At 45.4% G+C, this 25567-nt stretch overlaps 1 protein-coding gene across 1 annotated transcript; it reads left to right on the forward strand.

Annotated features, from left to right (window-relative positions):
• Window positions 1-30: 30 nt before the first annotated feature.
• On the forward strand, window positions 31-24763 carry DEAF1 (DEAF1 transcription factor). Its single transcript, XM_037402456.1, is given in 14 exon segments — window positions 31-433; window positions 1495-1592; window positions 2005-2134; window positions 3048-3194; window positions 4023-4162; window positions 4879-4944; window positions 5833-5871; window positions 5873-5960; window positions 7780-7908; window positions 8671-8799; window positions 13231-13481; window positions 20783-20848; window positions 22614-22703; window positions 24049-24763. Coding segments are annotated over 14 exon segments (1788 nt in total). The 5' UTR covers window positions 31-123; the 3' UTR covers window positions 24154-24763.
• Window positions 24764-25567: the final 804 nt, after the last annotated feature.

Genomic DNA, 25567 nt, shown 5'->3' on the forward strand with positions numbered 1-25567 from the left:
AGCGCTCGAGGGACCTCGGAGGATCGCCCCCCCCCCCGCGTGGGACCCTCAGGGGCGCTCGGGGGGGGGCGCGGCGGGCGGCGGGCCCGCTCGGGCGGGCTCGGCTCCCGCTGCCCGCCTCGGATGGAGGACGCCGACTCGGCGGCAAAACAGCTAGGCTTAGCGGAGGCGGCGGCAGTGGCGGCGGCAGCCGCAGTGGCGGCGGCTGCGGCGGCCGCAGAAGGACCCGAACAGCAGCAGCAGCCGCCACCGCAAACGGCAGCCTCAGAGTCGGAGGCGGAGCCGGAGCCCGAGGAAGAAGAGGAGGAGGAGGAGGAGGCGGAGGCGGCGGCGCAGGTGACGGCGGTGACGGTGATGGCGGCAAATGCCGAGCACATCGAGATGGGAGCCGAGCCCCTGCCGAGCGCCGACGAGGCCGCCGCCGCCTTCGCAGGTCAGGGCGGGCGGGGCGCGCATGCGCCGCTCCCTCAGCGCCGTCGCCTCAGCCGCGGCCGCCGCGGGGCTGCAGCCTGCCCTGGCCGTGGCCGCTCCTTGTCCCCTCGGCCACCTCCGGGGCTGCCCCCGCCTGCCCGGCGTACACCGGCGTACAAATGCAGTAATTTACCTCAGGAGTGCATTGAGGAAAGCGCAGGTGCAAGCTGAGGCTCAAGTCACTCCCACACTCCTAGGAAACCACATGCTCCTCGCTTTTGCACCACATAACGTGAAGTAAAATGAGCAAGAACTGCTTTTGTAGTGCTAAACTGACCTTGGCCCTGTGTCCTGTTAACAAAGTGCCCTGAAACACGCAGGGTTTTGGAGGGGGACTGTGGTACAGAACCCCTCGGAACCTGGGGGGCTGTCTGCATCAGTCCTACCCCGCCTGTGGTACTGAAAAACCTCTGGGTTTAGCTAGGTTTTTATACATACGTGCTTTATATTTATGCATACGTAAAAAGACATGCCACATACATAATGTTTGTTTTTAAATATGTAAGTATATTTTTATTATATATTTTTATATATAGCATAAACAGGCCATTTAAATATGCAGCATATATAAATATGCTGTACATTATGGATGCATCTGGTTGTTATGTTTGGACAGTTTTTACCTGGACCAAGTATACAGATAATGGTAGCCTAAAAATGAATATGTAGCAGCGAGAGCGTTGGTTGTTCTTCTTATCTTGATGTTTACCGATCACCCATCTTTTCATAAAAATCATCACAGTTTCAGGTTTTTTTTAGTACAGATGCAATATTTTTTCCCCTTAGTTCATCACATGCTGCTAACTATTGTTACGGTCTCAATGAGTTTAAAGCATATTCAGCCTGAATCTTACAAAACATAATGATTGTGTTTGTAACAACTTAAAGGTGTCATGCAAAATAAAAATTTTGAATAGGAAGAAAGAAACACAATTATATACATTTGTATTTTTTATGTTTACCAGTTTATCAGTCTGTCTGGATGCAGCAGAATATTAACTTCATATCTGTTTTACATTTCAGAAGTCACCACAGTGACAGTAGCCAACGTTGGTGCCTCTGCAGACAATGTTTTCACTACATCTGTGGCAAATGCAGCTTCAATTTCAGGACATGTGTTGGTAAGTTTGTCCTTTCATTTGAGGGCCTTAGCAAAGTCCCACATACTTTCTTTGTATAAATGAAGAGCTCGGTTTGTGTTTGAGCTGTGGTAAGGTTAAAGATAGGTTTTCATTGCAGTATACAGGCTTTAAGCCACCAAACCATTAGCTGGGGGACAGACAGTTTTTTCTTCTATCACTTTGGAGAGTTTTGGGGTTTTTTTACCTTTCCCCCCTGCATATACTTATTCTGTAATGGAACTGATGACCTGGAACATGTAACCTTTGGATTTGGTTGGCTGAAAGCTCAGAAACTAACCTAGTAACTGCCATACTGGTTGGTGGTTGAGGGGACCTTTGAGAAGATTAGGGGAAATCTAAAACACATTGCTATTTTAATTTTATCAATTTAAACTCTTTATTTCTTCTGTAGTCTGGGAGAACAGCCCTCCAGATTGGGGACAGCTTGAATACTGAAAAGGCCACTCTCATAGTGGTTCACACAGACGGCAGCATTGTGGAAACCACAGGGCTAAAGGGGCCACCAGCACCTCTCACACCAGGTATAAGGCAATCTGTTTCTGAAGTGTCATTCTCCTGCAGGGGTCGCTTTTTCTCCACTTTTAATTGTGTTTCTAGGATTAAAAAATGTGCCTAATATTGTGCAGTTGCCTTGTAAGGATTGTTTGTTGCCTTTTCATGCAATACCTCTTGTATTTCTTGGGAGTAGAAGAATGCTTACTTTTTTGGGGGGTTTTCCTGTCACAGATATATTTCATTTTCTTATTCTTTGCCCTAACCCTTGCAAATAAGCATCTTGAAAAATCTTGCCCTGCTGCTGGGCTGTTGGCTTTCTACCCCCATCTCACCCCCAAAGGCGGAAGGATCATTTCAATATTGATAATAAAAATGTAAATCTCCTAGTTCTGTCCTTGGGCTCTTTTTAAAGGGTCCTTGAATATAGTTTTACCTCCAGTCAGGCTGCTTGCTGATACTGTGTCACAACAGCTGAGGAGCAGGGAGTTGGACTTGATGATCCTCATGTGTCCCTTCCAACTTGAGACTGAGATACTCTATGATTCTGTCTGTATTGCTAAGGTTTTGTTCAGGGCTGCTTGGCAGTTTCTGCACATCAAATGACATGGCAAACCTTCAGCAATCTAAAAATGCATTACAGGGTCGGCCTCTGGGAAGGGAAAGATCCAGCCAGCTCCTTACACCACTGCAGGTTACAACCTCAGCATTTAGTGCACTGTTAGAGTGTGTTCCCTAAGATGCAGTTTCTTTTCTTTTTGTCATTTTCAGAGTGTTCAAGCTCAATTTTTTGCGGTGCACCATGTAACTCACACTGCTGCGGAGAGGTTTCAGCTGTTTCAGTTAACTGCTTGATGCTGTTGCCCTAGCCAAACTGAGTGTGTGAAGGTATAGTCAGTGTGCTTTTTGGTTGCTGTCACCTTTCTTTTCTTTTTTTCAAAGGACCGCAATCTCCTCCTACTCCTTTAACAACCGTCCAGGAAAAAACTGGAACCAAGTACAACTGGGACCCATCTGTGTATGAGAATGAGCTCCCGGTGAGGTGCCGGAATATCAGCGGCATTCTGTATAAAAACAGACTCGGCTCAGGTAACAGCGACCTTCTTGGGTGAGGAAGTGTGACTGCTCCATCTTCACTCGGTGCACTCTTCTTTTAATCACACTACTTCTATGGGCCCATTGTGAGGGGGGAAAAAAAGGCAGTTTCCTATCCAGCCTAGTCCCTTTTGATACTATTGTTCTCTTCTGTTTTGCTTTTTCTTCAGAGGCTTTTTAACGTTTTTTCTTAAATCTGTGAAGATACAGGCTGCTGTGTATTGAGTCTCCCCGGTAATAGGTTGACTCCTCTAGTGTTCTTTTTGTCTCAGAAGTAGGCCTGTGTTTCTACAAATCTCTATAAAGAATCCCTGCTGGAATGGAAGATGGAGAGCTTGTCTCCTAAGGGGACTCCTTAGCTGCCTTAGCTCCTCCTCTTCTCTTTTATCTCTGTGGGAAAGCTGAAGAAGCAGCAGCAGAAACTGTTGGCAAGCCGAACTGCACAGCACAGTGCTGCTTTCATGGATGGAGGGTTTTTATTACGACCAGAAGGATTAGAAATTTAAGTGCAAATTAAGGAAAGGTTTACATTCATGGTGTTATCCAAGACAGACTTACCCTTCATGTGGATGAGTAATTTTTTCCAGCCTTTTGATGCATTGGTGAGGCCCAAAGTTGGAGCTCTCTAAACATGCACAGTCATTGTCATAGCCAAGATAATCAATGGGCATGGTTATCCTAAAGTGATGAGAGGTAGCAGGTGGGCATATTTGGTGATTGCTATAGATTAACTGCTATTTTCTCCAGCAATTTCAGTATTTACTTTTTTAGGAAAGTGGAAAAATGATTCTTAACATGTACTAACAATTTCTTGTATTTCAGGTGGCCGTGGTAGGTGCATCAAGCAAGGGGACAACTGGTACAGCCCTACTGAATTTGAAGCTATGGCAGGACGAGCCAGCAGCAAAGACTGGAAGAGGAGCATCCGCTATGCTGGGAGGCCACTGCAATGCCTTATTCACGTAAGGTTAAGTTTGCTTCCTCCTTTCTGCTGGAAGGGGCAGGCCGAGTCTGGGCAGAGTCTGCCCAGTGCTGCAGTCTGAGCTGTGGGCGCTGCCTCTGTGTGATGGTGCTGTGGGGCAACTCAGAAGTGACATTTTAATTTGCTTGAGAATCAGTGATGTGAGAGGAATTTTTATAGATGTGTTTCCAAATAGCACAATACAGATCTTGCTTGTACTTGAAAAGGGATTGCAGTTTATGCAGGATGAAGTCCAGCCTTGAGCTGTACTGCAGAAACTGAGAAGTGAGCTCTCACCCGTGATGCTGTAGTTCAGTAACCTGATCTGTTTAATTCTGTTTGCGGGACAAACAGTTTTCACTTGCACCATTTATTATGACTTTGAGTCCTTTATTTCCAGCACTGTGCAGGACTCTTGTGGAGAACTTGGCATTGCTATTAGGCTGACAGTTGATTTCTGCTTGGGCAGAAACTTTGTGAAGTCTCAGATTCACATATCTTTGCCTTTTCATTTGAAAAGTGTTTGGTTTTCCTTCACTCTCCTCCTGTCCGCTCACCCCATCACTAAGGTGTAGGGGAGCTGGTCTCTCTGTTGTATAGAGTCTGCAGGGAGGGAATGGGGACGTTTCTCTGGGAGACATCCGATTCCTGTAGCAGAGTGCAGTCACACCCTCAGTTTTGCTGACTAATGCTGAACTAGTAATCTTCTAATTTCAGGATGGGATTTTAAATCCTCATGCTGCCTCTTGTACTTGTGCTGCTTGCTGCGACGACATGACTCTGGTGAGTTGAAGGCTTTACATCCATTAGTTCAAAAATAATTAATTGGTCAAGCAGCCACAGACATTTGCGAGCAGGTCAAGAGCATCGTAGAAATGTTCACAGGTATTGTGGTCGCAGTGTGTTTTGTCCTTGCTGCAAAGAAAGGAGATAAGGAACTGCTAGTGCTATTGCATAGTAGCTTCAGTAAAACTGGATCATAGTTACTGCTTTTTTCTTCATTTTTCTTTTCTAAAGAACATATTTATGTAAAATGCCTTTTGGGGATGTCAAAGCTAGTTGTGATTTTTTACTCAAATTTCAATTTTTTGAGTTGGAAAAATGTTTTTATATGGAAGTAATGTAATACTATATGTTGCATTTATGTTTTCATATTAAACTGCTTGCATTTTTTGGTTGGTTGGGTTTGGTTTTTCTTTTTTGTTTGTTTCAAAAATTCGGTTAAAGTCCTGAAAGCAGAAGTCTTTAGCTTGACTTGAAGTAGTGTTTTGTGTTTCTTTTCTGCTATGAACTGGATGATTTGATTGTTTCCTAGACCTGAACTAACTGTTTCCTGTCTTCTCCTCACTCTTGCACTCTTCTCTTCCACCACCTCTGACTAGTTCCGGTCCTTAAGTAATAGTGGGAAGAGGCTGAATCTGTGCCTCTTCAGCTGGAGGGAGCTGAGTGTTTTTTCTTCCACAAAGTTCCTTTGGTTTGGAGAAATGTACGGGTTTTGGTTAGTTGTTGTAAACCACACATCTTCCATGAGAGATAGGTGCTGCTTGACCTTAGCTGCATCTGGAAAAGATGAGAGTAAACCCAAAGTCTCCAAAGAGGTGCCGCAGCTAATGCCTTTCCTTTTTTCTTTTCCCTTTCTTCTTTGTGTTTTTTTTTTTTTTTATTGCCTAGAGTGGCCCTGTACGGACTCTTGTACCATATAAAAGGCGGGAAAAAAGAAAGTGAAATACCTGCAACTCCAGTGAAGAAGGATTGCCCCAAAAACATCACTCTGCTTCCTGCAACAGCTGCTACTACATGTAGGTTCTTTTCTCCTGGTAAAAATTGCTTCTCTGTTTTGATGAAGAATTGCTACACTAGATATTTTATGTCTGTCAGTGTCCCCTTGGAATTAGCCAACAAAAGAAGTTTTGGGCTTTTTTTTACCCACTTCCTTTTCATTGGATAGTTTTATTGGCTCAGTGTCTTTACCTAAATTTTACCTAAATTATTTTGTAGAATTTAGTAATGTTGCTACATCTGGACTGCAAGTTGAGTAGGAAAAAGTGCAACTCTAGACCTCCTGGCCACTTGGTTTTAAGCTTCTTAACATACTTTGGCAGTGAGCAGTATGTTTCATACTTTGTTCTGAGAGAGATCTGGGTTGTATTTCCCACCGCTACCTGCTCTCTCAGCCTGACAGTTCAGGGGGAGTTGTGGAGCCCTGGCTTTGATCTGTAGTGGGTTTCAGATAGGTCATTTTCACAAATGACAATTGAGACATTTCCTGCTATTGAAATTGGTTTGTGGGGAGGGTTTTCTGCTCTGCCACAAATCCCCATTCCATCCCCTGAGCTTGCCTTTGGTCCTTTGGAAGCTGGTGGGGGCTATGAATAGGATTTGTGCTATTTCTTGAAATATGTAGAAAAGTAGGCACTAAGCAGCTGGAATGAAATACACAGCCTCAGTGTCGTTAATGAAAGAGGCAGAAGGTGAGGCTTTCATCTGCAAATCCCTCTCTAGCACTCAGGACATGCTTTGTTACTCACTGTTTTTGATTGTCAAACCATCTGTGTGAGAACAGAAATTAATTTGCAAGCTCATCCAGCTCACACGTTGCCAGTCACATTCATGTGTCCTGCTCTCATCACACAAGCGTCATCTGGATGGTAACATTACAAAGTGAATTGAGGAAGAAGCAACAGAAATTCAAAAAAGAACAGATTAGATTAACAGCAACAGTAGGAAGAGAAATACACAAGGATTCTGTAGAGTTGTTTTGTGGTTTAGTTGGTTTTGGTTTTTTTTTTAATTCCCCAAATAGGTTTAATCTGTATTGGTTTGTTAATGTGAGGTGCTGTGAGGTTGCACATTTGCTCACACTGGCAGTGCAGGAGGGGAGGACTGCTTGTTTTGGTAGCAGCCACATTATTTTACCAGGCACGAATCTGTAGCTTCAATGTCTTAAAATGGAATTACTGTTTGCAAAAAGATCCTTCTGACTGAGCCCATTACCAGTTAATGGTGCCAGATTAATTAATCCTGTTTAAAAAGGGTTTGAAATATTTTGGAGCCGCTCAGTTATATTAATCCAAAAGGATTTTGTGACTTGTTCTTTGCGTTGGCCAAGCACATTATATCACATTGTGTAGACAGACAGCTAAAATTATCGAGCTAACCAAACTGGCATACAATTAGTTGGATTCCACAGGTTTTTTTTATTAATTTAAGTAGTAAGAACCACCCTTGCTACAGCTGCAATAAATCAGGATCAGCCAGAGACTGATGGGTTTTGTGGCCCCACTGAACCTTTATGGTAGGTGCTGAGTTACTGCTCATACAATCGTTAAGAAGCTGGTGATTTAGGAGATGTTATGTTGTAAGTGAGCATTCTGGCCTCGTACACCCACAGAAGAAACAGAGGCCTGCAGAAGGACAGCAGAAGCCATGAAATGGGGCTTTTATTCCCATTTTCAATTGTATTGGTCATTGGTGTGATCCAAACTTGGGTTCTCACAGGCCATTTACTGATGTGTGAGTTCACTGACTTTGGATGAAACAGCACAGGGGTATCAACAGCTGAACAGCTGAGGCCTCCACGCTGAGTGTTAATTATGAAAGTACTTCTAATATTTCCAGTCACCGTGACTCCTTCTGGACAGATCACTACCTCTGGTGCTTTGACCTTTGATCGTGCATCGACAGTGGAAGCCACAGCAATTATCTCGGAAAGTCCGTCCCAGGGTGATGTTTTCACTGGAGCCACTGGTAAGAGTTCAACTGTGTGTCTGCTAGATACCCGTGAGAAGGAGAAAAAAAGGTTTGGGCGCCCACTGCTATGGGAGGAAGCATTTTGAATGCTGCATGAAGGATTTATTTCTCAAGACCTTACAGAGAGAATATATGTAACCTGCGGTCCTTCCTTTGAAATGATTTCAGCAGCTTGAAATCTTACCAGTTGCACAAAAGAAGTTAAAAGTTTTGTCCAGGTGTTGCAGCTGCCAGTGTACACTCCTGCTGATTTCTAGGGGTTTATGGTTACTGCTGTAATTTTTTTCACTCCTCCTTTGTCCTGAAATACTACACCACCACCCCCACCTAGCTGAGTGTTGGAACTAAGTGAAGAACGCTGAATAAATGATGAAAAATGCCAGAATGAATCAAATAACATATAAATGCTTAACATATATTTCAGTTTGATTCGTACCTGGGGTTGTGAGCTCTGCTGAGGGAGCTTCCTGCTCTGAGAACCATAGTTTGGAGTCCTGTGATTATTGTAAATATGTAGGTGTGCAGGAGGGAAGCCAAAAGTAAAGCTTTGCCTTTTAATGATAGCAGAGGGAGGTGAAATCACTACAAGGTTGCCTTGCTTGCTAGCTGTGTAATATGCTACTGTTTCTCATTTGCAACCCTTGGATTTACCATAAAGTATAGGAACTTGTATAAAAGATAATAAAAATCTGGGTGAAAGCATAAGAAATGCCTGACAGCTGTCACGCAGTGGTTCACAATGCTGTTGTTCTTCTGCAGTTCAGGATACCAATGTCCAGCAGCCTTGCCGGGTCAATCACCCAGAGCCTCACTATCCGAGTTACCAGGACAACTGTCAGATTTCAGCTTTTCCAGAAGCTGCACTGCCAACGTCTCATCCCAAAATTGGTATGTTTTATTTCCGTCACGTGACAGTCAGTTAGCAGTGCCTGAATTTACTTTTTAATCTTCTTTCTCAGTATAGGTAAAGATTGAGGCAGAAAAATAAACTTTGCTGTGTTTCACTTACAAGCTTTGTGGTTGTTAAGATTTGGACAAGCAGGTTTTCCACTCTGAAAAGTTTTTTCCTGCATTATTGAGAACTTTGATTTGTTGGCTTCTACCAGAGGAGGCTGTTGTGATCCTGCTTCCTAAATCACCTTGCAGCCCCCTGTCTTCCCTAAGGCTTTTGCTTCAAGGCTTTTGTCGCCACTTGGGCACTGGGGCTAAACATTTATTTGCTGTTTGGTCTGAGGAGACCATCACCTTTAAAATTATGTCACAGAAGCTTTTCTAAACATTCTCACATCTCTTTCTGAACCCACTGAAACGTGCTGAGGCAGTTTTGGGCTGGTTTGGTGTGGTGCTCACATCCAGTTTCTGTTTTCCATCCCTTAATGCTGACATTCGTGCAGGGGTGAGAGGTGCTGGTTAACAAGTGCAATGAGAGCCTGCCCTGCTGTGGTCAGATGGGCTCTGGAGTGAAAACCAGACAAGACAGTATGAAAAATGATGAATGCATATCATCCCTTCAGTGTTTGACAGGATGGGTTAAACTGATTATCAGATATCTCTTCAAATGAAATTGTATTATGTAAACTTAATGACCTTTCATTTGTAGAGCTGGTTGATACATCAAGCCACTACAATGCTATTTGAGTGTTGCCTGTACTGATGGAAACTGGAAGTGTTGAAGACACTGGAGTTGCAAACTTGGAGTGTTGTTCTTGCTTTGTGTGGTTTTTATTGACCCTGGACAAGAGATACAGGAGAGAATAGCCTGCTGCTGGCAGCCTGATGAGTTAGGTGGTTTGTGGGCTCTTCTCTCATTTCTGCGATTCTGTTAAGTTACTCTGATACTGATGTTGCTGACACAGAGGAACTGTAAGACAGGCAGGTTTTGATCCCTGTTGCTGTTCTCTCAGACATCAAGAAAAGAACGTGTAAACATTTGTATTCCTTTGTGCAGTCTAAAGTCTTTCTTTTTTAAAGCCTGTGTTCTTCCCTCAGTATGACCTTTTATTTATTCAGGGCAGCACAGTGCATTCCTGCTCTGTCCAGAATGAAATCTTGTTGGTTTTTCAGATCTTGATGTTGCTAATTAAACATTATCTTTTTTTCACCAGTGAATAGTTTCTCTTGACTGATGTACCTATGCCAAAATGAGGAACTGGAAGTAATTCCTGTTAGATAAGTTATCAAATGCCAAGCTGGGATAAATATTGTGCTGGAAATGTAGCAGTGGGAAAGGCTCTTCTGCAAACAGCTGCTGATAGAAGACCAGTTTATCTCTTACTCATATCTAAGTGCAAATAGTTCTGTGCCAGTTATGTGCACATTGTTTGACCTTACTATTTTAATTAAGGGCCATTGAGCGTAAAATGTCCTTTTGCCTGTGTGGTGAATTTGCAATGCTGTCTGTCAGAGAAGGTCATGATCTAACACACGGTGACCTGCAGTACTGTGGGTTTTGAGGCTTGTTCTCTCTCCCCACGTGTGTGCTGGATTCTTGCAGCTTTTGCTGCTTGCATGAAAAATGACCAGGCATGACGTGAAAAGGGTTAAAGTGTTAATACACTTAAATTAGTGTCTTGGAAGATTGTCAGTGCAGTCTTGCAAGAAGTCTTGTTTGTCTGCAGATGCTTTACTAAGGAGAGGTTCACTGTGAATGGAACTGCTGGAATTACAGCCTGGCGCAGGAGGCTGTGTTGGCCAGTTGCTGTTCAGGACAGTATTTGCAGTTGAATTTCAAGTACCATTTGAAGTGTAGTCAAGAAGATTTTTTCCTGAGTGGGGGAAGTCTGCTGGGTTTTGTTTTTAACTAGGCTGTGCAGTTTGCTATTCTGTGTCTCCATCCTTCAGTGAGGGAGGTTTGGGGCTTGTTTCTGCCTTTGTGGCACCACCTTAGACAGACCAGCATGACAGGAAAGCCAGTATCTGTGATGACATCCAAAATGGATTGTGATAGGAGACTGATAATAAAGTAAATGATTTAAAAGTGCCTTTGGGGCACTTCAGTCTCTACATTTTTTCCAAGAACTTCCTGCTTAGTAAATTTCTTAACTTTGGTTTCAAGGAAGATGGCTCCAATCATGGTCCATTTTAATGAAAACAGTGGTCAGAACCCAGCAGTGGCTGTAGCTGTCTGCAGGCACTCCTTGGAATGCTGCAGATGCTCAGAGACATTGTCAGTGCATTATCTTTCGTAGCCTCAGTTGTGCGGGAGCTGGAGGACAAGCTGCCTGGCAGAAGTGTTAAAAGAACAGTGCTTCTAAAAGCAAAGCAGACACTGTTGGGGTGCAGACAGGATTTAAATGGCTCGGTGCTACTGAAGTTACGTTCCCAGCTCCGTTCAACGTTTCTCAGAGCACCACAGTGTCCATCACTTGGAATGATCTTGTGTTTATTATATGAATGTGTCACTGACTATTTAAAAAATCAAGGAAACTAGTTGACTCTTGGTACCTGAAATACTAACAGCTCTTCCCTTGACAGCACAGAACTCTCCAGGAAGGAATGTTGTTTCTCAGCTCACAGTACTTACTGCTTTTTCTGTGTGCTGAATTGTTTTGAAACGCCTATCTAAAGATGTGAGGGAAAATCCTGAAACAGACTATCAATAGATTTTGGGGTAATAAGGCTGCACAACACTAAAGTTGGTGCTCTCTCTTTTTTGCTAAAAAACAACTTAGTGAGGATTTTAGAAGTCAGCTGCTGGTAAATGTGAATGTCTCAGATGTAATTTTGTGGCAGATGGTGTTTATCGCTAGAGTTAAATTTTGGAAAAGTAAGGCCTGTAAAACCAGATAACATTTATTCCTGGAAATGTTGCCCAAGGTGAGATTACACTGTGTATTGTTGGCTTCCTGAATCTAGATTTAACTTCCTCATACTGTGGTCTCCCAGTGTACCATACTGTGGTCTCCCAGTGTATATGCAAACCTAGTGCTGTGGAAAGTAGATGTTGCAATGACACAGTAACTGCTTGGTTTTTGAAACATTGGCAAAAGTAAGGCTAAGGCAGACATTGTTGGTTTTCTAGGGCTTGTATTTTCTAACAGGCTTTGGGAAAGGGAGGACTGCAGAGCCCCCGTAATTGGAGCCGAGTTCAAGGACAGTGTGTTTAGATCACCAGGACAGGAGTTTAGCTTCGTTCTGGTGGCTTCCTATACACTGCGGTTACCGTAAAGGTTGTGGTTAGGATCTGAAAATGTAAAGGCTGCAGTAGCTCAATAATTAGTGGGGCTTTTTTCTTCTTTTAATGTGTCTTAGAGTATTGGAGTAAATATTGCTGTGCTTTTGTGCTTCTGTATTTCGTTTCATACCTGTAGCATTCTAGTTTATACAAAAGTGAAGGGTTGTGGTTAGGATGCCGGAGGAAAGGGCCATAGACAAGAAGTGTCTTTCTTGAAAACTGTCCAACACAGTGTAAAACTAATTAGTGTCTGAAGCTAGAACTTCCATCTGGACTGTACGCATGCGCTCTCACCTTTGGGATTAGGCAAGGAGAGGTTTCAGAGCTTGCAGCGAGCATTGCTGTTCAGAATACCCAGGATATTTGAAACTGATAAATACAGCTGTGAAAAACACCTTTTATGAAAATTGTTGGTGTTTCAGCGTGGTATGTATATTTTTGTGGTCATAGTTTGTTTTGTGGGTAGTATCCAGGATGAAGGGGTCCAAAGAAATTGCAGTTATGGAGGGGGTTTTTAAAGGGCTTCCCAGCCGGTGGTTTTGGAAAGCTCATGTTTGTAATACATGTAATTTTGAGGTGATGATAACAGTCTTGGCTTTATTCTGGTCTTGGGCCAGGGTTATGGTTAAGATCAGAATTCAGGAAGTTCAGGGGAGTGCAGTGTGGATCTGTGCCTGTTGTAGTTCTGCAACCTGAGAATTGACATCTGTGTAGTGACATCAGGGTATTTCTGTGTTTGGTCTTAAAACCTCATAACCTTACTTAGCAATAGTTAAGGGAAACATTAAGTGGAACATTGTGATGGTGGCAGAAGAGTTCCTGGGAATGCTGCTTCACTGCTTAATTGTGAACTGTGCAGTAGAGCTTGGAGGTGTTCATTCCTTCCCAGAGTAAACAGTAGGGTCAGGAGTACACGTTCTTATGTCCCATGGCTTTGAGAGTGCCCCAAAAGCTTGTTCTGCACAGACCAATTCTGTGCGCTTTGGGGCACAAGAGGTAGGGTCTGTTTAGTGAAAATGTAGCCGGATTGGAAATTTTTGCAGGACATATTTAAAAAAGAAAAACAACAAACACCCCCAGCCCCAGCTTTATGGAAATGAAATGCTCTAATTCTATATATATTATTTTTCTTTCTTTATTTTCAGTGTTAACCTCGCTCCCTGCCCTGGCGGTGCCCCCCACGACCCCCACCAAAGCCATATCCCCTTCAGTTGTGAATGGGCTGGAAGTAACAGAGCAGCGGAGCTGGCTGTACTTGGAAGAGATGGTCAATTCATTGCTCAACACTGCCCAGCAACTGAAGACTCTCATTGAACAAGCTAAACAGGCCAGCTCCTCCTTCCGCGAGGCCGCTGTTACGCAAGCAAAAATTCAAGCTGATGTGGAGAGGAAAGAGGTAATTATGCCAGAGGAGGTCAGATGACTCAGCCAAGGGCATCTTTTTGGCTGAGTGCTGAACAGAGTAGCACCTCGCTGGTTTTCACTGGCTGTAACAGTGGCAGCCCTTAGAAATCGTTTCTCAGTGTCTTGAGAGCAGTGTTAGCAAGAGAAATCTTCCTGAATTATTTGTATCACGGGGAGAGGAACAGACTGCTCTGGGAGCCCAGGAGCTGTGGGTAGAGGTTTGTAATATAGACTGTCTGGTGTTACCAGTCCTGAGCTGTCCCATCGACCATCCTTAAATTTATGAGATGTGAGCACTGAACCCCGGTATCGGAAAGATGGTGAGCGTTCAGCTGCGTGGGGGCTGCTTTATGTCAGGTGAGTGAGGCTATCAAAGAGGCGTGTGATGGCCTGAAGAGGTAGAGAGATAAAGAGAACAGCCAGCGAGGAGTTCATAGGGAAGGTAAGCAGTAAAATTTAGTGGTGTCTTACTGAGCATTGTGCAAGCAAAGCTGATCTTGCACGAGTCCTGTGGTAAGACTGCAAGGCCGGCTGGCGTTACAGGAGCATTGCCTTGTACACAGCGGCCCTTCTCTCCTCGGTAAGGGATTAGCTACCAGGTCTGCCCTGTTCTCCCTGCTTTTCTTCTCTTTAATTGATGCATGGTAGGGACCCTGGATTCTTCTTAACACCAGCTTTATGCATGCACCCTGAATCTGGCTCCATGCACTGCTGAATGCATTCCCCTTCTCCCACAGATCCACAGCTGCTGGTGTGGACTTGAGGGAGAGAGGTGGGGGGCAGTGTTCTGTGGAGGCAGTGTCACAGTCAGTAGCTGGTGAATTCCCTTCCTGTACACCACACTATCTGCTGTTGCTATCGGCGTTATTGCTAACGTCAGCTTTCCACTGAATTCATAGGCACGAGTGTGCAGCAAGAGACCTTGAAGAAATGTGTGTGGGAAGACTTTGCTGAGAACTGAGAACCCCTATGACAGTCCTTGCAGCGTCTTTGATATTCTTTGCCACGTTGTCTCTGCTAAACTCTTCTGTACGCTGCATCCTTGGTGTGCAGGTGTGTGATACGATGAGAGTCTAATTCTTCCCTGCCTTCCACCTGGGCACAATGGGTATTTGTGCTGCTGTCCAGGTTTGGGCCACTGCTGCTAAAAAGCTTGCAGAGCATGGGATACCAAAAAATGGAAGCTTTGACACAGTGTAGAGATGAACATCTGACTCTGTTTAACTTCGCTCTCTGCTCTTTTTCCAGTTTATGTGCTGTCTTCCCTTCTGTTTATCCTTACAGTGGTTTCTGGAACGGTTGTTCAGAGTCCATTTCTCTCACCCTCTGATCCAAATCCAACTCCAGTGTGCTTCTAGTTTCTTCTTGCCCTGGGAACGGGAGTTAAAGTCACTCCTGTGTGTTGATTAAAGTGCTGACTTTACAAGGCAAGGATGAGCACGTGTTTGTTTCCAGAAGAAGCCCCTTTCCCAGTAACTACTGAAGCCCCAGTTATACAACTTGTGTGTCTTACCATTCTTACTGTGTAACGCGTACTTCAACAGTTTTGTATTTTGATAAAAACATTTGCTCGTGGTGGTCATTTTTAAAAATCCAAATAACAATTCTCAAGGTTGCAGCTGTGTGCTAGCTTCTGGAACCATCTGGGCAATATCACAGGTAGCTGTTTTTAAATTTCCTTCTAGTGAATTCTGTCTTTGGACAAAACTCTGGGTTTCGGGGTACAGGGCTGGCATTGAAAGTAATTACAATAAATGTCAAATGATTGGCTGTCTGCTTTTGTGTCGGTCAAAGGTGCTTTTCCAATTTTCACGAACATTTCCCTGATTTGTAATGCAAGTCTCTTTCCCACCCAAAGTATGTGTGTGTGGTCAAGCTGCTTTTTTTAACAGTTAAGGTATATGAGAGGGAGAAAGAGGTGTCTGCCTGCCTTGGTGGTTGTTGATTTTTGCTAGCCTAATACAAAGGTGCTTTATCACCACTTTGTGTTTGTTACACTGACAGAACTTGTGTGGGCTAACAGGGGGAATCTTCTTGCCAGCTCCTCCATTTGCATGAGCGGACACGGTGAACACAGCAGCGTGGGTGCTGCTCTGTAGGAAAGCCACCAGCTTGCAGAATTTTTGTGCAGTGGGATGTTCCTAGGTATTTAGAAGTGAAGGATTGTGTCATTGTATCAGAGCTGCAGAGCAAAGGCTGTACAACAGATTAAATTATAATAGAGCTGTGGACTCAGCTCTTCCTGGAAGAGTGACTTAATACATAGCAGGATTAAAGAAATCTGTTAGGAGCAGGCTGGTTCCCACTGGATACACAAACTTCATTGCCATGACCATAACTAACAGGTATCTTTAGTTTTCAGAGTAGTGCAGAGCCGTTCCCCCAGTTCAGTGCCCTAGCTCTTGGGGATGTTGAGGTCAAGCGCTTTTGATCTTGGAACTGTCCGTATCCCTGAGCAGATCCCTCTGCCACCCCTGCGAAAGAGGGAGATTGCCTTCCAACAGAAAGCAAGACGCAGTGCTTGGGGTAGCACTGTCTTTGCCTGCCCTTCAGAGGAAGTCTGAAGTGGCCCCAAGTTTAAGCAGAGTAGAGAAGTGGTCGCAAGAGCAGCGAACATGCAGGAGAACTTAGTTGTGTGCTAGTTTTGTTTCAGTCTTCCTAGAGAGCAATAAATTAAGCATTAAGAATTTTTAGTGACAGCTTGTATGCCTTGTTGTATATTGCAAGTCACTCGCTATATTGTTTTTCACTTACTATACTTATTATTTAATGGGGTTTGGAGTTCAGTAAACATCACAAGTGAGCCAGTCTGCTCCCATATAGCAGTATTTGGGTTGACTTAGCCGTAAGTACCAGAAGCTGTACTCTGTACTGAGCAGTGGTAAGTGCCTGTGGGAGGTACGGAGCTCTGACCGGTGGAAGGCAGGCTTTGCTCTGAGCTGCCTTGCAGTAGGGGAGGCATTTGTGCTGCCTGTACACTGATGTTCTTATCTGTGAGATCACTGTTTCATTCTGGTCACACTTGCTAATGATATTATCCAGGACTATTCAAAGGAGTCTTAGGAATACATTATTCCTGTTGTTTATATCATTTTGAAGGAGGATATGCTGACATCAGAGAGGAATTGTGGTAGGAAGGGGATCTGCTAAATGTAGCAAGTGAAAACCATAAAAAATTGTAAATGCAGCACAAATCAGAAGCATCTGCAGTCACGTTTCTTCCTTAGGGTGGCATGTCTAATGGGAGTTTTGCAGGAGGGTAGGATACCTAATTGCAGTTCCAAACACATGGCGATACCTAGGTACAGAGTTCTTAAAAACAACAGGGGAGCTGAATTGGGAAGTGGTGAGCGTTTAGGCATCGTGCTGTACAGTCATGGAATATAAATGCTCATCTGCATGGACAATAGGAGAAAATATGGAAAAATACACTTGTCTTCCACTCTTCTCTCATGTCTGACATGAGGGTGTTTTTCACTCTGCCTCCCTGCTAGTCCGGTCACAGCCGTATAACATGTGTGTCAGGGACTGGTGACATCCTTAGCTGTTCTGAAGAAAAACCAGATTCCATGTGCTGGAGCAAACTGCTTCACCGACAGAGGTTTTTCTTGCACATAATTTTGTCATTTGGAAGCCCTTACATGCACTCTGTTGCTTATCTTTGTCCTCTTTGATTTCTGTAAATTTGTTTTAAGGATCATGGTTTGCTGGGCAAATTTCAAGACTGAGGATCTCTTCCAAACTTTGTTTTCATCTTTGCCTCAAGTTATTTAGATGCCCCTGGGTAAGTCCTTGGCCTCTTTGGGCCTCAGAGCCTGCTCTTTAAAGTAAGGATAATGCTTCTTTCACGGAGGGCTGACATGCCAGTTTGCAGAGTGGTAGGGTCTCTGGGTAAAAGGCTGTGTAAAAAAGCATTAACCTTGTAAGTCCTAGAAATAAGGGCAATTTGTAAACCCAAAATCTACAATTCTGGCATTTATGAAAATGTTTCTTCTGCAATTTTTTTTTTGAAATAAAATTGTTCTAGAGTCTAAGAAAGTGGTTAACAATCCCTTTCCTGTTGTGTACGCTGTCTGCAGTCTCTCATGTGCCTGTCAATGATGCGAACTCCTTAATTAATAAGCAGAGCCCTCACAGAGGCAGTTCCAGGCGTGGAGCTGACCGTTTAAGAAACGGTGACGGCCTCGTGTAAGCCTTGTGCTTTCCGTCTGTTAGCAACAGGCACATATACGGCTGTGCTTGGCCTGAGCACGGCTTTGTATCCACAAACAGCAAACGTATCTTAGATCTGTGTTACTTCGAAGTCTTGGGGAATAACATTCTGAAAGAAAAGCAAACCACAAACCCTCCAGCTCAGTGTTTATATCAACTTCTAAAATGTGTCATGCTCATTGCAAAAAATGAAAATACCAAAATATTTATAGGCTTTTTTGAATTGTAGCATTTTGCATGGGATTCATTAGATACAACTGCTCTGTCAGAGCCTCATGCAGCTGTTAAGAAAAAGTTCTCCACTGTCGTTATTAATTAGCTTGTGACTGAGTGTATCTGATCCTCTGGTTACTATCTGAACGTTGGGTTTACTGCGTTTTTTGGTTTAGGGACAAACATTTAGGAAGAGGGTGAGCAGGGCAACAAGGGCTCAGTGTCTCTTGCAAGAGATATTTGATGATTTGCAGGACTGTCCCAACAGTGGATTAAAGACAGTACACAGAGGTCTGGCAATGTAATTTTTTTGAGTGTGCATTAAGCCATCATTTATGTCAGATAAACTTTAGGAGGGGAAGAATATATGAAGTCACCAAATTCTGTGCTGGAAGACATTGCTGGAAGATTATAAAGGCATTCGGGAAATGTGTTAAACAGTTTTTCTGTAAAAAAGAATGTGTCAAAATCTCACAAAGTGTTTGAATTGAAATAGTCCTCTGTGTAATGCAGCGATGCCTTCGGAACCCAGCCCATTCGAAAACAAGGTGAAAGATTAAATCAGCTAACAGCTGGACCATCTGAATTATTTTTTTAGAAAGATTAAAACAATTCAGGGCTAGAGAGCATAAAATTAACCTAAAAAGGGTTGGGCATTTAAGAAATGTAGCTCTAGTAAGCAAATAATGGCTTGTACTCCAAAGTAGCAGTGAAAACAGCGGAGAATTGGAGTTTGTCGGTTTTCTGGAGCTGTTTCTGAGAGATCTGTGTGTGTCTGGTTTGATCCTCTCTCTTACCACACCTTTTCCTCTTCTGTAGTTTCTGCATGGCTTGAATTCTTCATGGCATGGGCTGTGCAGAACCAGGACTCACTATGGGGCTGGATGGAAAGGAGACAGGAGGGGATTAATGTGTGGTTTCCATCAGCAGGTTTTGGGGGCTGAGGGTGGAGGTGGAAGAGCTGCTGTGGCTCAGACAAGGACAGAGGTGGCTGGACTGCCTCTTAGTGTCTTTCTCATTGGCAATCTCCCTGGAAAACAGGATTAGCCACACTTGCAGAGGGTGAAGTGGAGTCTGGTGGTGGAAATGGTTTGAATTCCGGAGCTTTGGTGCGTTATCAGAACTGGAATTCAGTGTGTCCAGCCCCGGCACTGTCTGCACGGGCTGTTGCAGAGGGGACAGTACCAGCTGGGATGATTGTATGGAGGTTTTCAAGATGGGTTGAAGTGCCAGCTCACTGCATGCTTTGGCATCTGTATTTCCACTTTCTTCACTAAAAAGAAGTTCAGAAACATCATGCGGTTTTCCTAGGCTAGTACTCTTAGCATGCGTCATTTGTCTTTCACTTCACAGTGCAAAGCTCATTTGAATCTTTCCCAAAGGATCTGCAGTTCCCTGTCAGCCCAGTTCCCTGCCTGTGCAGGGTGGCAGAGGGCAGAGGCTGCAGCACGAGGCGTTGAGGCCCAGCTTGTCCAGGCCGGTGCTCACGACTGTTAATGATTCTTTCAAGGATCAAGGTACTTTTCTTCCTGAGATGTAGCGGGACTGATTCTGAGGCTGGAGACCCCCTCTCAAGCTTGCTGTTGTGTTCCCTGTCTTCACAAGAATGCTTATGGTGTGTGGACACAATTTTGCTTTTCAAAACAGTAATTTTGAAGTTTCCATACAGGCAATGCACGCTTTGCCTGCGCAGTACTGGAAGCATTGGGGATGCTGTCAGTGTTTCCTGCCTGGCTAATTAGCCTGGTCTGGTCTATTTGTCAAATAAAGGCAGAACCCAGTCGCACCCCTTGCGGTCCAGCGAGAGGTTTCCCTGCTGCCTCCTTCATCTTCCTGAAGTTTTTAAATTTGAATTTGCGTCATGGTGATATAAAGGTTTTGATGGTTGTGATTTCACAGGAGAATAAATACTGTGATGTCAGGTCATAGAGACACTTGTAAATTAAGCCTTTAATCTCCTTATATGTTGGGTTGTACTCCTGGATAAACCTGCTTTGCCTGAAGGTAGGGGTTTGGCTTTATTTCATACTTTATAGCTGTCCCAAATAAATTTGTTAGAACACTATCAGATCAGGATAATTTCTGAATTTCTTTGGTTTAGGGCTCCTGTCTCTTGGCAGCGTTGGCTGCTGTGTGTGACAAGGCAGTGGGTGGAGCAGGACCCAGCTGGACTTGAACTGGCTCAAAGTAAATCTGCCACACACCTGAAGCGTGCTTTCAAAGTCACCTGCCGAGGACTGCTTAATTCCAAACCTATTTGAAAGCACTTTTATTTTAAAAGGAGGAGTAATGGTTATGGTTGATGCTCTTTCTAAGTCTTGGGTCTGTTAGTTTTGTCTGGTTTTTGGGGTTTTTTTCCTAATCCATTCTGTTGGGCTATGCCATCCCTCCAGACTCCTTTTGCCCGTTAGTGGATTAGGATCACTGGACTTGACGCAAAATTTGGCCCAAGAAGATGGTACTTGGCCCTGTTACCTTGGCATTTTCCTCCCGTTTCCTTTGCCAACTTCTTTGGCTCTTGCGTGGGAGGGATGCAGTTCCCTTGTGGCAATGAAGCCACCCATGTTGAAGAGGAGTGCTTGGCTGGATGGAGCGGGGAGAGTGGGGTTTGAGTAAATCTGCACTTAACTGGCAGGTTGTCACCTCGGGCCGTTTTCTCACAGGCTTCTTCATCTGCCTGCACATAAGGTGACAGTGCCCCTCTCTTAGAAGGGAGCAGCGAGGTTCCGCTCTATCCTCTTGCAACTGCGGCGTCGGGCTTGACAGAAGCAAGCTGAGTGCCAGGACCCTCCGTCGAGAGCACCCTTTCAACCCCTCACATCATGCTCTGGCTGCGAAATGACAAGCCTGGTGTGTTTTTCCTTGCAGCAATATCAGAACCAGTTATTTCAACAAACGGAAGATGTGGATGGGAAAACAGAAATCATCATCAAGGTAAGCTGGGGACGCCTCATATTTTATGAAGAGTCTTTTGTTCTTTGTCTCGTTCCATTTAAAGATGTGGAGTTTTTTATCATTGCTGTGGAAATTGTCTATTCTGTTATCTGGCCTTGCCTTCTGGCAGAGATTGGTAACGCTCTACGCGAGCGGAGTGTGTCACCTTTCCCAAGCCTTGCAGGTTTGCACAGTCCGTTACTGTTACCTGGCCAGGTTAATCCCCATCACTCACCTCCGAGCCATGGGGCGGCAGCTGGAAGGGATGCCCGGCACCAAGGTGTGGTAGGAAGGGAACTCTCTTCCTTTGTGTCCTGGTTTTCAAACCTGCCTGATTCCCTCTGCCTTTCGGAATGAGAGTGTGAGTTGAGGTGGTTCAGGACCCCTTACAGCTGTCTGTGTTGTTCAATATCTTTCCAAGATCTCCGCTTGCTGCATGCACTGTGTATTTTCAGCATTTTCCACCACTGTCAGGTTATGAACAGCCTCAATCAAATGTCCCTTTGGGATGGGCTTTGCAAGTCCCAGCGAGCAGCTTGAAGCCCCTGTGCGGTGGCCTGAATCCCTGGCTGTACACCAGGAATACAAATACAGTTCAGTCACACCGACTATTAATTGTAGGTACCTTGGTGAGATGTGAGCAGATGGTGTGATGAACCATGTGAGATGATGGTGTGATGTTAATCAGGGCACCGATCGTTAGGGTGGCTGTGCTCAAAAGAGAGGAGCTGGTGGAACTAAAGACGCCTGTGATACTTTCACAGCCGAGAAACACTTCTTGTCATAGCCTTGCACTGCTGCTCTGACGTGCTAATGATTTGTCAGTAATTTGATGAGTTGGAAATGGAATGCTCTGTGAAGTGCTTATTTTTGTGGTAGTTCAATGATATTTCCACCACATATACAGGTTATGTTAATTGATGTCACTGATATAAGATGAAAGCGATAGACACAAAACACCCTTTAAAAACCAGGTGTGATTTTCCATCCGTGTATCCTATCTTGCCTTACTTATAGGTTTAAGTCCTTGCTCCTGTTATAGCCTTCATTTTACTCCTCTGTCTTCTGTCTCCTGTTGGGACACTGCCTATGCAGTCGTGCTGCTGACTGGCAAAGGAACAAGCCTGCTCAGCCCATGGGAGCACATCCCTTGTTCCTCTCTAAAAACAGGGAAGAGTGAAACTGAAGGAGCCCATTCTTACTCCCACTCCTGTTGTCCTTCCTCAGACCCTCTCTCAGACATAGGCAGGATTATAAACCAAACAAAACCACCAACCAAATCTGCCTTTAAAACTTTAAATTTGAGATAAACTCCAAGCTCGGGTGGTGCTGGCCTGTGCAGAGCCCGCACACCGCTGTTGGGAATACAACTGCCCTGGCTGAGACGGGCTCCTGCTGGAGCCTGCAGCGACCTGGCTGCGGCCGATGGGTGCCCTGCGTGGCGGGAGGCGTCTCTGTGGTGCTGTGGGCAGGTTTCCATGACCGCTCAGTGTCTCACACACGGTTTTGGAGGGCTTCTTGCCCGCCAGAAAGGGCATTCCATGTCCCAGGTGATCCCTCCTAAAATGGCAGGGAGAGCAGGTCTCTGAAGGTGCATCCAGAAGCCACTGGGCCTGTTTGTGTTCCTGTGTGGAGGATGTATGGGGAAATGGGGGCTTCACTGCTGCTCCCGCATTATGTCATATTACAGCACCTGTATGAGGCTTTGGTGATCTCTCTGTTGCTTTTATCTCTGACGTGGTTGCTTTGCCGTCCATTTTCACAGCAGTCCTGTGTCAACTGCGGTCGGGAGGCTACGAACGAGTGCACAGGATGCCACAAAGTCAACTACTGCTCCACTTTCTGCCAGCGGAAGGTATGAGCGTGTTGGTGAGTCGCAGGTTCAGTTGTCTGGAGAGGAGTGATAGCCCGGGTCAAATGAGTAGGGAAGGTCCCCAGATCTGCAGGCACCTTCTTGAAGGTGATCTAAAAGTCAGAGTCACATGGGGAATGAGGGTGCAGGCACCTCACTGTGTGGGGCTGCTTAGCTGGGGGCACCTTTACAACCCTTCCCTGGTGCTTCCTGGTGTGCTGAATGCTCCTCAGTACCTGCGCTCCTGCTGTGTCACTGAGGACACAGTTCCCTTGTTCTTCACGTTATTTGTGATGCTACAGATGATACAGTGGGACGAACTGTATGGTTTTGAACATGGGAGGTGGAAACAGGTACAAGGAAGTACGGCAGAGGAAGCTGCTGTGCTTGGTGTTTTGTACAGGTCCCTTATAAGACCCTTGGTGCCCTGCTTTGGAGTAAAGGGTGATTTGGTTTAGCTGGGGGATAGGGTTCTGCCCGAGCTCGGTCCGAATCAGCTGCGGTCAGGTGTATTGAGCAGCAAATAATTTTGACTGTTTCTTTTTGCCTGTAACAAAGCGACAGTGGCCAAGTTCCCTGTCTGCACAGCAGAAAGATGACAAAACAAATGCTGCCTGCAGAAACCTTGCAGGGTCTGCCTGCTGCCTCCCCGGGCATCTCAGGGACAGTAACGCCACCGTGTTGTCCTCAGCACAAAGCACGCTGGGAGATGGCACCCAGCAGTCACCTTTTGTCCCCCTCCTAGACAGCTTGTCACTTCTGAGGGGACATCTGCCCATGGCTGGAGCTGGTGCTCTGTACCTTAAGAGAGTGAGAGAGTTTGAAGTGCTTGTTGGTCCTTGAGATTCCCCCACCTTTGTGAGCCGTGATGTGCGCCTCTGGGCTGAGCAAGTCAGAGGAGTATTCTGTTAGTTCAGCCTAGGAGTTGCAGCCAGGCGGCCTCCGCAGGGGCTGTGTTCCTCTGCTGCTGCTCAACTGAGACCCCTGTATGGCGCTGCCCTTCAGGGGGGCTTGTAATGAGCTGTCTTTAAGGAGAGGCTTTAAGTCAACGTTCTGACTCTGGTTTAGTCAGTTCTCCGTGCCCTGACATCGGTGTCCTGGCTGGGTTGGGTTGGGAAGCCAGCATTTTGCTCGGTTTGTTCCTGCCTCTAACACTGACCCCCCAGCCGGTTCCTTCCCCATCCCTTGTTAGTCGTCTTTGGGCGAGCACTGGGGACCTGCTGCAGCCCATCTGCTGGGGAAGGCGCTTCTCAAACGGCTTCTGCCGGGGCCCGGCGTGCCTTTGCAGGCTGCGCGCCTTCCGAGGGCCCTGTCCCTTCATGGCCTTTCCATCTGCTCTCCCCTGCAGGACTGGAAGGACCACCAGCACGTCTGTGGCCAGTCGGCCACCGTGACGGTGCAGGCCAACGAGGTGCACGTCACAGACAGCGTAATAGAGAAAGTCACCGTGTGAGCAAACCTACCTCTGTACCGTTCATGCGCAGCGCGGTGTGGCCGGCTGGCTCGGCAGCCCCACGTGAACAGCCTGTCCTTTACCACCACACTCTTCTCACTAGCGAACTCATTTTTGAAAGACTTTTTGATACTGTGACAGCATTTGCCTACTCCTGATCCTCTTCCAGAACCTGGGACAATACAGAGACTGTGACAACCTCATCTGGAAAACCCAACCCCGCCGAACTGCAGCCTGGCCGCTGGGAGCCACCTTCGGCTTCAGGAAGTTTTGACTTTGCCAGACTGGAACCTCCACCGTGTGGATTACAGCGATCTCCTCATCTCTCTTGAGATGGATCTAAAGCAGGTGCTGCAATGAGATTTGTCGGTGTATCCTTCTCCCTGGGCCTCCCTACCTCTGGTTTGAAAACAGAAACGAACTTCATTTGGTTTATTTAATTGCGTGACGAAGTCAGTACAAATTCTTAGTTTGCCAGTGGAAGGCCTTTTTATTTTTTCCTGTGTTCCCTCTGTGCTGGGCAAATTTGGAACACATCAGAGCTTGTGTACTTGAATATAAGTGAAAAATGACATGTTGTTAAATAAAATGCGGTGAAGGCACGAGCACACCACCGGTCCTGTTTAATTCCTGCAGCAGCACTTTAACGTACCGGTAATCGGTGCAGCTACAACGCAGCTGCAGTTACACATGTCTTTACTCTCTGTCGGAGGCCGGCTGGGACGTGTTTGTGCAGCGGGGGGAGCGTGGTATCACTATGTGCCGCGCCAGGGCTGCGGCTCGTGTCCATCTGGCCAAAATCAGATCTGATCAAACCCAGAGTGAAGCTGATTAATAGAGTCCTGTCCTGTCACTGACTTTCAGTAGTTACTAATTACAGAAGTGGTGAGCATTAGGAAGTTGTTTCATTCACTGCAACAAAATAACTTAATTATTCATGTACTTCTTTAATAATTTAGGTTGATCAGGCACCTTTATTCATGTTTGAAGATTAATGCCCCAGGCTGGAGGACTCTCAGCAGACACCTCTGGGTAGGTTTTATGCTTTTTAGCCGCAGGCATAGCAATGCGAGGGGTTACTTGTCCTCTCTGGTTATTCAGTCCAGTTTTGTACTGGTGGCTGAAGAGGGTTATTGTTTCGCTTACACCCCGAGAAGGGTCACCACTGCAGCACGGGGTGACCCAATCCAGCACCACAGATGCTGTCAGAAGGAGAAAACTCTATGCAGAGTTACAGGAAAGTACTAATAGAGAAAAAAGCACCTGAAAATACTTATGTCTTACACTGGTGGGTTTTGACAAGTTCCTTCCTTCCTCTGTGAATCTTAAAGGTCTTGTTTTGTTACACTCCTTGTGTCACTTTGTCACCTCTTACAGCATTTGCTGCGCTGCTGTGGTCTCCCTTCAGCAGTGC

This window comes from Falco rusticolus, chromosome 10 (assembly GCF_015220075.1).
Source record: "Falco rusticolus isolate bFalRus1 chromosome 10, bFalRus1.pri, whole genome shotgun sequence".
Lineage (NCBI taxonomy): Eukaryota > Metazoa > Chordata > Aves > Falconiformes > Falconidae > Falco > Falco rusticolus.